At 43.2% G+C, this 12,043-nt stretch overlaps 1 protein-coding gene across 1 annotated transcript in view; it reads right to left on the reverse strand.

Moving 5' to 3' along the window:
* abcc12 (ATP-binding cassette, sub-family C (CFTR/MRP), member 12) overlaps nucleotides 1-12,043 on the reverse strand; it is a 52,983-nt gene that overhangs the window by 20,757 nt on the left and 20,183 nt on the right. The window contains exon 14 of the mRNA XM_071534567.1: nucleotides 11,382-11,516. Coding sequence (XP_071390668.1) covers nucleotides 11,382-11,516 — 135 coding nt within the window. The remainder of the gene's footprint in view (nucleotides 1-11,381; nucleotides 11,517-12,043) is intronic.

The following is a 12,043-nucleotide window of genomic DNA, read 5'->3' on the forward strand; positions in this document are numbered from 1 at the left end:
CCTGCAGGAAAGGTACGACAGAAGAGCAAGGTTTATGGACATTGCAAACTTTGTTGAGAAACAGGTGAAAATCTTGACAGACCCTGTGTTTGGAAACATCCAGGACACTGCTACATCAACCAAACAAATGAAACACAAACCTCACCCTCGCTCTGGCATCAGAGGAACGAGCTTCGCTACCACAGTGAATCGTGTGGAGAGAACAGCCCAACCTGTGAACAAAGCCAAGGATATAAAACCACCAGCCAAGAGGATCTGTCCCTGCTGCACTGGAGGACACACATTGGATGTGTGTGCGCGGTTGGAAAAAATGGCACACAAGGAGAAAATTGACTTCCTGAAGGAAAATGGTGCTTGTTTTCGCTGCTTGTGTATAGGACACATCAGCAAAAATTGCCAAAGGAAGATTTCCTGCTCAAAGTGTGGCCAAAAACACCCGACTGTGCTCCATAAGGACAGTGTAGCAACTGCAGAACCGGCTGAGAGAAGCGTCCAGGTGACAGTGGACGGCACCTTGGTTTCCAGTGGGCTTACAGGGGCTGGTGAGATGGATTGCAAGCTTCCTATTGTGCCGGTCCAGGTAAAGGCGAAGAAGGGCAATAAGATCATTCTCACGTATGCTTTTTTGGACCAGGGAAGTACTGCAGTGTTCTGTACTGAGAGTCTGAAGCAGAAGCTCAATTTGTCTGGGAAGAGAGCCAACATTCTTCTCAGGACCATGGGGCAGGAGAAGGTGGTCAGTAGCTACATCGTGCCAGAGCTGGAGGTGGCGGCACTTGAAGATGACGCCTTCATTGAGTTGCCAAAAGCTTACACTCAGTTGTCAATGCCAGTTCACAAAGCAAACATACCCACAAATAAGGATCTGACAAGGTGGCCATATTTAAAACACCTCTCCTTACCACAGATTGAGGCTGGAATTGAGTTGCTGATCGGAACAAATGTCCCACGAGCCATGGAACCGCTTGAAGTTATCCGCAGTGAGCATAATGGACCCTACGCTATAAGGACGGTGCTGGGCTGGACAGTAAACGGACCACTGACAGGAAATGGTGGAGAGGCCAATTACTGTGAGCAGCCAGTAACTGTGAATCGTGTGTCCATTGTAAATTTGGATGAACTGTGGCAACAGCAATTTAAGATGGACTTTCCAGAATCTGCTGTGGAGGAGCAAGTGGGTCTGTCCAGAGAAGACCTGAGGTTCATGGACATGGTCACAAAGTCAGCCAAACACGTCGATGGTCACTACCAGGTCGCCCTGCCTTTGAAAAATCCAAACATCAGCATGCCAAATAACAGGAAAGTGGTGGAACAGCGCCTATACCATCTGAAGAGGAGGCTCCAGAGGGATCCAGTGTTTCACAAGGAGTATAACACCTTTATTAATGATCTCCTTGGTAAAGGCTATGCTGAAAGAGTTCCTGATGCAGAGCTGGAAAGAAGTGATGGCAGGGTTTGGTATATACCGCACCATGGTGTCCACCACCCGACAAAAGGAAAACTCCGAGTTGTGTTTGATTGTGGTGCCAGTTACAAAGGACAATCTCTGAATGAAGAGCTGTTGCAAGGCCCCGATCTAACCAGCTCACTAATTGGAGTTGTGACCAGGTTCAGGAGGGAACCTGTGGTTTTCATGGCTGACATAGAAGCTATGTTTCACCAAGTGCGAGTGCCCCCAGAGGATGCCGACCTGCTGCGATTCCTCTGGTGGCCACAAGGAGACCTGAGTCAAGCACCATGTGAACACAGGATGAAGGTGCACCTTTTCGGAGCTACATCTTCCCCTAGCTGTGCTAACTACGCCCTCAGGAAATGTGCAGAGGATTTTGGACATGAGCACAAGGAGGAGACGGTGGACAAGCTGCAGCACTGCTTCTATGTGGATGACTGTTTGGTGTCAGTTGCAACAGAGGAGGAAGCACTGACCCTCTGTCATGAACTCATGTCTCTGTGCGCTAAAGGGGGATTCTGTTTGACTAAGTGGCACAGTAACAGATCTGAAGTGCTCAAGGCCATTCCAGAGCCCCACAGAGCTAAAGGCGTGAGGCAGTTGGACCTGGAGCGGGAGTTTGTGCCCATTGAAAGAGTGCTGGGTGTGGAGTGGTGTATCAAGTCAGACACCTTTAAAATCAAAATTGTATGGAAGGACAGACCACTCACCCGCAGAGGCATCCTTTCTACTGTCAGCTCTATTTATGACCCTCTGGGTATGCTAAGTCCCCTTGTTCTGACGGCAAAGAGGATCTTGAGGGATTTGTGCAGAAGAGGAGTTGGTTGGGATGAGCCCATACCAGAGACTGTCTCCAAAGAGTGGCTTAAGTGGATGCAAGGGCTCCACCTACTGGACAACTTTGAGCTCCGCAGATGTTTAAAACCTCTGGAGTTTGGAGATGCTATTACTGCGCAATTACACCATTTCTGTGATGCTTGTGAGGAAGGCTATGGTACAGTCACTTACCTGCTGTTAAAGAACGAGCACCTCCAAATGCACAGTGCTTTCATTATGGGAAAAGCTCGTGTTGCCCCACTGAAGACAGTTACAATTCCAAGAATGGAACTGATTGCTGCAACAATGGCCAGTCGCATGGACGTCCTGTGGAAGAAAGAGCTACACATGAGTCTTCAGGAATCTGTGTTTTGGACTGATAGTGCTTCTGTGCTGAAATACATCAAAAATGAAAGCTCGAGATTCAAGGTGTTTGTTGCCAATCGTGTTTCAGAGATACTGACATCATCTCACCCTGCACAGTGGAGGTATGTGGATACAGCTTCAAATCCAGCAGACGCAGCATCCAGAGGGGTCAAAGTGGAGGCATTTCTTAAGGACAGACTCTGGTTAACGGGACCTCTGTTTCTTTGCCAACCTGAAACAGAATGGCCTGTGAACCCTGAGCCTGTGAGCCATCTCTCCCAGGACGATCCAGAGGTGAAGAAAAGTGCCGTTGTAAATGCTGTGCAAACTGGGGAGGATCCCACTACTCACCTGATCCATCATTATTCCTCTTGGATCCGATTAAAGAAAGCTGTGGCATGGTGGCTGAAATACAAGGAATGGTTGTGGTCCAGTAGCAGGAAGAGGAAAAGGCTAACAGCCAATCAGCGTGAAGAGAGCATGCAGCAGCAGAGAATGATGGAGCAGGAAATGTGCACATTTAAACGCGCAGCCGTCCCTGGAGGTCTTACAGTGGAGGACATTGACAAGGCTGAGCTGGCCATAATTCAATTTTGCCAGAGGAGAAAGTTTACAGAGGAGCTTTCGTGTCTGGAAAAGGGACAAAACATCAAGAAAAGTAGTCACCTGTACAAGTTGTGTCCAAGGCTGGAGGATGGAGTCTTGCGTGTGGGAGGTCGGCTTAGTAAAGCAGCATTGCCTTTGGAGTCTAAGCATCCCATCATTCTGTCAAAAGATCTTCATATTTCTACCCTGTTGCTGAGAAAAGTCCATCAAGAGGTAGGACACAGCGGCCGCAATCACATGTTGTCCAAGCTCAGGGAGAAATACTGGATGACGGGAGTTAGCACTGCCATTAGGGGAGTCCTGTCCAAGTGCACCATCTGCAGAAGACTTAACGCCACTCCAGTTTACCAGCAGATGGCAGACTTGCCCACAGATCGACTCAAGCCTGATGAACCTCCATTCACTTGTGTGGGAGTTGACTATTTTGGACCCTTCGAAGTGAGGAGCAGGAGGAGTATAGTAAAAAGGTATGGTGTCATATTTACCTGTCTCGCATTGAGAGCTATTCACATCGAGGTGGCACCTTCTCTGGATACTGATTCCTTCATCAATGCTCTGAGGCGTTTTATATCCAGAAGAGGACAGGTCCGCGAGCTGCGCTCTGACAATGGGACGAATTTTGTAGGAGCAGAACGTGAGCTAAAAACAGCAATTGAGCAGTGGAACCAGGCACAGGTGCATGATGTGCTACTCCAAAAGGGCATAAAGTGGACATTCAACCCCCCTGCTGGGTCACATCATGGAGGAGCGTGGGAGAGGCTGATCAGATCTGTGAGGAAAGTCCTGAACTCCACCCTCAAAGTGCAACACCTGGATGAGGAGGGACTCCACACAGTTCTCTGTGAAGTTGAAGCCATTATCAACAGCAGGCCCATCACCAAAGCCTCCATGGATCCTAACGACCTGGAAGCACTGACACCGAACCATCTCTTACTGCTTAAAAACCAGCCTTCATTACCACCTGGAGAGTTCCAAGCCGCAGACCTATATGCACAGAGAAGATGGAGACAAGTTCAGTACATATCTGATCTTTTCTGGAAACGCTGGACAAAGGAGTACCTGCCTCTGTTACAGGAACGACAGAGATGGACTGGGGTCCAGAGAAACCTTGTCGCAGGAGATCTAGTTCTGCTTATGGACAGTACCGCACCTCGGAATTCCTGGATTATGGGACGTGTCTTGCAAACCTTTCCGGACCGCAAGGGATTTGTTCGTCAAATTCGGATTAAGACTAAAACCAGTTGCTTGGACAGGCCCATATCCAAGGTCTGTTTGTTGCTGGAGACAGAGGAGGCAGCATGAGGACGTTGCTGACCTCTACAGAGACTCTGTTTTTTCCGGACTTGAGCTGGACTTTGCACTAGTCGGTCAGAGATGACCAGAAGAAGGAATATTCAGTGTATGGTTTATTCATGGACTTTAGCAATTTATTAGACATTTTGCATTTTTGAAATTGATATGATGATTTATTATGTTTCCTGTTGTATTTTTTGAATGTGAATTATTATGTGAGACCTAATAATTAGGGGCTGGTGTGTAGGAGACATACAGGGTGGAGATGAGGTTCACGGTGCGCTTGAGTGTGTGTGTTGCAGAGGTGGTGGTTCACGTGGGAGTAGGCGTGTGCATGTACGGAAGTGTGTGCGTAAAGGTGCTCACTCACCTGTCACACAGATGAAGAGAGTCAGGCTTGGGTAGTAGCCGTAATTTTTGTTGACCGCTACTCATTCATTCTTGCTGCGCTGTGATAGCTCTGTGCTGGTTTTTTACAATAAATACACCAAAAGCATATTTGGATCTCAGCGTATCTGTCATCATAACCTCCTTGCGTGTCACAAATCTGCGAACCCCAGGACCCAACCTCATACTCTCAGCGGCTAAAAAGGTGTGTTTTTGGAAGCCGCAACAAAGCCTCTTGAGTATTTTAGATGTGTGATAGGCCTTCCATTCATTCACAAATGTACAAAAGTAATTACCTCAAATTTTACACATGACAACACTCACTGTAACACTTCAGATAATATGGATATGTTGTCTTGCCCCGGATGTTTCACCTCCCTGTGTAGTTTAGTGAAAATCAAGGAGTCTCAGTTTGCTGAAAGGTTCAACTCCAATGTAAGTTAATGTACTTTTCCCCTCAATCTTCTTTTCTACTGTTTTGTCTTAATCTCCTGGTTGGAGAGTGAATTGAACCCAAGTCATAAAATGATTGCTCTTATGCCTTATCATTTAGGGTAGACAGACATTTTCATGTCCAGAGGTAGTGGCAGTCCGCCTGTCTTTGGGTCTACATGCAGGTCTTCCCCTGCTGGTCTGGGCTTCTGTCCCACCAGAACCTTCTCTGATGTTTTCCCCTACTCCGTCCTCTCAGCTTTCCTATTGTGTCAATAATTTATATAACTAAGGGGAGTGGATTGGCCACTCTAAAAGCAAAATACTGTCATTAATCCAATATAAAGAGAAACCAGCAAGACTAGAGCCAAGGTGGGGCACCCTGGTGGCTCACTGAGTAGAGCGCGTACCATAAGGTTCAGTCCTTCTCGCAGCGACCCGTGTTCGAAATCTTTGCTGCATGTCCTCCCCTCTCTCTCCCATACCTTCCTGTCTCTCTCTCGCACCATCTTTGTCAGTAAAGCATAAAATAAATCTTTAAAAAAAAAAAAAAGATTGGTGTGTTTCATGAATTTCCCCAGTCATAGAGAGTAATTTAGAAAAACAAAACACAATGATAGAAACACAAATGGGATTTACAAGAGATATATGAGAAAGGTCACAGTGGCTCAGTGGTCTAAGGAACTGCTTCACAGTACAGGCTGCAGAAATGAAGGTCATGGGTTCAATACTTGCTCATTATTTGCTTTGTTGCATGTCTGTCCCATTATGTCAGATAGCGTATATATAGGCCCACTTATTTGTAAAGTCATGAATTGTTTAAATTGTTTAGATTTTTTTTATTAGGATAGGACAGCACTTTTTTAATTTGAAATTCAGGACTAATAAACTAAATTACTAATAAACATTAACCCATGTTTACAATACATCTTATATTTAGAGATCTAGAATTTTGTTTTTGACGTTTGGAAATAGCGTGTACAGAAAATACTTTATGAGGTTATATTATTTTTTTACCACTGAACATATACCTACTTGTCCACGGGAAACACATTTGTACAGCACACCTGCCTGCAGGTGTGTCTTTGTGCCCAGATGACACCTGGCGGCTGAAATACGAAACTACAACAGGGGGCAGCGCTGTACGGGAGGCAGGACTGTACAACGCGTGTGTTTACATTGGGGAGGCACGCATGTACGGGGGGGCAGTCCTGCGCGGAACACCGGCTTCGGCAAGAGTTTGTTTATATGGTTCGTTGATCTGATTGGTTGAAGTTAGCCCGTGATAGACGGTGGTAGACAGATAGTTCATCCAATCACCTGCCAAGTATTTTTTGAAAGTGCCTGCCCTTTTCCAAACAGTTTCCAAGGACGACTTCCCAGATGGTTCTGTGTAACAAACCATCTGGCAAGTCAGGTTAGTGAGTAGATAATGACTGAATTTTCATTTTTGGGTGAACTATTCCTTTAAGACCATTGTATCTGCCCAGAGAGTTTGGTCAAGGCAAACTATGATACAGTGGCTGATATTATCCATAATCATGTTGATAAACTTGACAGCATATCACCAGAGGCACCGAGGTTTATACATTGGCGACTTCAGTGGCTGCACTCTGAAAGAAGCACTGCCGAATTTCCATCAATATGTGAGGTGACCAATAAGAAAGGATAAGATCCTGGATCTTTGTTGTGGAAATATCCCATATGCTTTCAAATTTACATCTAAACCACCACTTGGGGGGTCTGACCACAATGCTATTTATTTAGTCCCAATTTCTAAACAAAAAATTAAAACAGAGAAACCTGTGGTCAAAACCATTAAAATATGGAACAATTAAACCATTGACAACATTAAGGCTGGGTTTGACTGTACAGGTGCTTCCTTGAATCAAGTGAAGACTTAAAAGAAATCAATGAAGTGGTCACAGACTACATCCAGTTCAGTATAAATAAAGACATTCCCACCAAAGACATCATAATATATCCCAACAATAAACCATGGGTGACCAAAGAAATGAAACATATTCTTATCTTCACCAGAAAAAGAGGGCGTTTGCAATGGGGACATGCAAGTCAAACTGATCCAGAAAGATATACAGGCGTTAACCAGGAAGTGCAAAGAGGACTACAAACGTAAAACTTGAGAGCAAATTTGAAGACAATGATATGCGAAGTGCTCGGCAGAATCAGTTCTACGCACGATTTGACACTATGGACTATCAACCTCTTGCTTCAATCACTGCCACAAGGGGACCCCATAACATTCATGGAAAAAGATGTTGTGATGGTGTGCTGAAGGAGTGCAGGCACTAAGTAATATCTTCAGGGCACTATTTCATCTATCCATGGACCTACACCAAATCCCATCATTATGGAAAACAGCAGTCAGAAGTCCCATCCCCAAAATTTCAAGACCAAAGGTGCTTAATGACCTCCGCCCAGTCGCCCTAACATCACTACTAATAATAAGTCTGGAGAAGATTGCTCTGTCACATCTGCTCAGGAACACAAACCATCTGATGGATCCACTGCAGTTTGTATACAAGGCATATAGGGGCAGATAGGGCGCAGTACGGAGGACGCCTTAATATTCCTTCTCCACACCTGGACAAACCACACTCATATGCCCGCATTTTGTTCATTGATTTCTCCTCTGCATTTAATACCATCAAACCACATCTCCTCTTACAAAAAATGCTGTACATGGGGGTTATCAGCACCATTATACATTAGGTAGACTAGAATAGTATAGTATAGAAGCTCCCCACATTTTATCTCTCTTCCTAGTCAAATCTCTGTTTCCAATATCTTGCGACCTATGGGGGATGGAATATCCTGTTCACAATTAGCTTTTTTGCCTACCTCTGTCACTCAACCTTCTTATATTTCCCCCATCCTCCCTGTTGTTAGTCGCAGGCCAGCTCCATGCTATAAAATAGGGCATAGGTGTTCTAATTTGGATAACTTAGTTAATATGTACTACGATTACTTACTACTTAGTTAGTATACCTAGATCCAACCAAGTTCCTGATTTTCATAAATATGTGAGTTCATATGACCCACTCCCATTGTTGCGCACTCCCACAGACCTATTATCAAGGAAAGGGCTTGGTTTTCTACATTGATGTGCGCAGTATTGTTCCAAAATAGGATTGGCTGGATGTTTGGATTCGTGACACAGATGTTTTAGTATGCACCGAATCCTGGCTAAACAGTAGGATCATTGATGACGTGACGCCATAGCTATAAATGGTTACAGTTTATTCAGATGTGACAGATCCGAAAGAGGTGGTGGCGTGGCCATCTTAGTCAAAAACACACTTCATTCTGTAAAGTCACTCAGTAATTCCGTGCAGCGGAATTTTGAACTGCTGATTGTGGAATTGAGTCTCTCTAAAAATCTAAACCTTTTTGTGGTAGGGGTGTATCGTCTTCCATCTGCTGCTAAAAACACCATAAATGCCATCTGCGATCTGTCTTCTGAGGTGATCATTCTAGGTGACTTTAACTTGGACTGGCTATCGTCATTATCTGATGCTGTTAAATCTGTATGTATAGAACTGGGTCACTAATCACTGACCCCACCCGATTGAATGTAAAGGATCCAACAAAATCATCTCTTATAGATCTAATCTTAACAACCAGACCACATAAGTATCCTCTCAGTGGGGTCTTCCCTCCTGATTCGAGTGACCACTGCCCCATAGCTTGTGTCATGGACACAAGACTTTCTAGATCCTCAGCCCTCCTTATCAAAAAGAGAAACCGAAGAAATTTTGATGAACAAATATTTCTGAATGATCTTGCCAATTCCAATTCATCCTGTATTTTCAGTATGCTAGATCCTGAAAGGGCTCTAAATCATTCCTCATCAGTCTTTATTTCTCTAATGGATAAACATTGAGAGTTAAGAACAGGCACAACCCCTGGTTTACACCCGAACTCACTAATTTAATTCAAGGCAGCCAAGATGATTGGGATAAATTCAGGCAATTAAGAAACAGATGTACCAAACTAGTAAGGGATGTCAAATGTCAGTATTTCCTAGATTCCATTACCAATACCTATGGTGAACCACCAAAATTCTGGAAGGTAGTAAACTCCTTGCAGTGCAAAGGTCCTCCCCCCTACCTGCTCAGGTTAATCTAGACTCTGGGTTTGATATTCATCCAAAGGACATAAGTGATGCATTTAACCAGTATTTTACTGCCGCTGGTCATCTACTTGATAGAGTGTTTCCTGATCTAGCCCATCTGTTCACTCTAGCCTAGTAGTAGTATATTGTCTCCTTCTGAAACAGTCAATGTTACTTCCCGTAACAGTGATGTTTCCTTCTTCTTCGGTTTGTTTTCTTTTACAGAAGTATTTGATGCTCTCTCAGCTATTGATGTAAAAAAAATTCTGCTGGAGAGGATGGGTTAGATCCTTTTTTCCTAAGGCTGTCTTCAAACTGGTACAATTCTGGTACAAACATGTGCTCCCACTTCCTAAGGGAGGAAGTCATAGTAACTTAAACAATTACAACTTGTGCTGCCTAGCCAAAATACTTGAGTCCTTAATTAACTCAAAACACAAAACTTTCTCAGTAGGTTTTCCATTTTCAATGAAATGCAGTCTGTGCACTTCTTTTCGTTGACCTGTCAAAAGCATTTGATACAGTTCTCGTGCTGCATGTGCTTTTATTAGATAGACTCTCGTCTCTTGGGCTGGATCACAATGCCTGCAATTGGTTCAGGAATTACCTCTCCAACAGATCTCAGTGTGTCGAGGCTGGCATTATTAAATTGGATTTCCAAGGTATAACTAAAGGTGTTGCACAAGGGTCAATACTTGGACCTGTATTGTTTTTCATTAATTTTCATTAATGCAATTAATCCCTCTTAGATTGTAAATTCCACCTTTATGCAGATGACACAGAGCTGTATATTAGTGCAGACTCTGTACAACAAGCCCTACAAAATTTACAGCTTGCATTCAATTCCTTACAGACCATACTTATAGATCTCAGGTTGGTATTGAATGCAGATAAAACTAAATATATGCTATTTTCCAAGACCAAGAAACTAGACATAGTAAATTTACAGCTGTATACTCTTGATGGCACATTGATCGAAAGAGTACCACATTATTTAATTATTTATTATTAATTTATTAATTACCACATTTAAGTACCTTGGGATTTGGATTTTTGGTTTTTGTACAGAAACAAATCATGTTTTTCGTTAGATAGCAGAAAAAAGATTATACAGGCAACATTTCTCCCAATTTTAGACTATGGTGATGTGATTTCTACGCATGCTTCAGCAACAACCTTAAAACAATTAGATCCCATTTACCATGCCGCCCTTCGTTTCATTACTGGTGATAGATTTAGGACACATCATCGCACACTCTATCAAAAAGTGGGCTGGCCATCTCTTTCTTTGAGGCAAGAGCATCACTGTATATTATTTGTTTACAAGGCTCTCTTGAAGACGCTTCCTCGTTACTTAACTTCTCTTTTAAATTACAAGTCAACAAATAAACAACTTCGCTCACAAGATTACTTAACCTAGCTGTGGTTATTATCACTTGTAATAATGTTTTCTTATTACTATTAGCCTAGCTATTTTATTATTAACATGATGGGATATGTAAAAAAAAAAAAAAAAAAAAAAAAAAAAAAAAAATTCTGTTGTAGCATTAGGACATCTATTTTGCAGTTTGAGATGTTTGTGTGTTAATGACAGAGAGGTTAGGTATGTGTGTGTGTGTGTGTATCTGTGTGCATGTGGGTGTTTATCTGTTGTCCACCTTCCCTTTACTTTCCTATTGTCTTATTGTACTGTATTATTGCTATTCTGTAAACAGGGCACATTTGTAAAAGAGGGCTTGCTCTCAATATGTTTTCCCTGTGTAAATAAGGTTACTAACCTACTAATTAAACACCTGTCACTATAAGATTATTTTCACTGCCATGGTTGGCTTCTTTATGCTTGGTGATAGGATACTGCAAGTTGGAAATAGGCATTGGAAATACATATTGTCTTACTTTGGGCTGTTCCATCAGGTAGCTGGTGATGAGCTGGGCATAGCGTCCGTTGGCCTTCATCAGGTCCTGGTGGCTTCCCGCCTCCTGGACCTCACCATCCTCCAGAACCAGAACGTCATCACAGAACTCCAGGTACTGAAAGACACAAGCAGGGACATTCCCAGTACCAGATGGGTGGGGTTTACAATATTTGGATAGTTTTCAATCACAGAAAAGTACTCTAAATTGATTTTTTAATATTTTCCTGTGATTGTTTAAACTTTCTGCCACACATAGTGGCAAACCCTACACATTTAGCATAGCAGTAGGATGAACCATCTATAAAATGTATCTCCAAACACACCTTAAACATTCATTCATTCAACATTTATTTAGTTCTCAGAAGACACTGAGGGTTGGGACCCTCTTTTCAAGTAGTGCAGAGATTACAAATAGAGACACAAGGAACAAAAGGGGGAAAAAGAAATTAAGAATAAATGAATAAATAAACAATTAAACTGTGCATCGCAGTCGGGAAACAAATCAAAGGGACAAGTGATAGGTCAGCTACATGACAGCTATATATAATAATGGTATTGTGCTGTAGACCGTCACTGAATAATCTAGACCCCCCATAGCATCTCTGGTGCCGCCTATGGTTGATATCCTTGACTGAAAATGTC

This window comes from Centroberyx affinis, unplaced genomic scaffold (genome assembly GCF_046629955.1).
Source record: "Centroberyx affinis isolate AG114_WGS23_722 - 3 ecotype Tasmania unplaced genomic scaffold, CSIRO-AGI_Caff_v1 ptg002581l_1, whole genome shotgun sequence".
In the NCBI taxonomy this organism is placed as follows: domain Eukaryota; kingdom Metazoa; phylum Chordata; class Actinopteri; order Beryciformes; family Berycidae; genus Centroberyx; species Centroberyx affinis.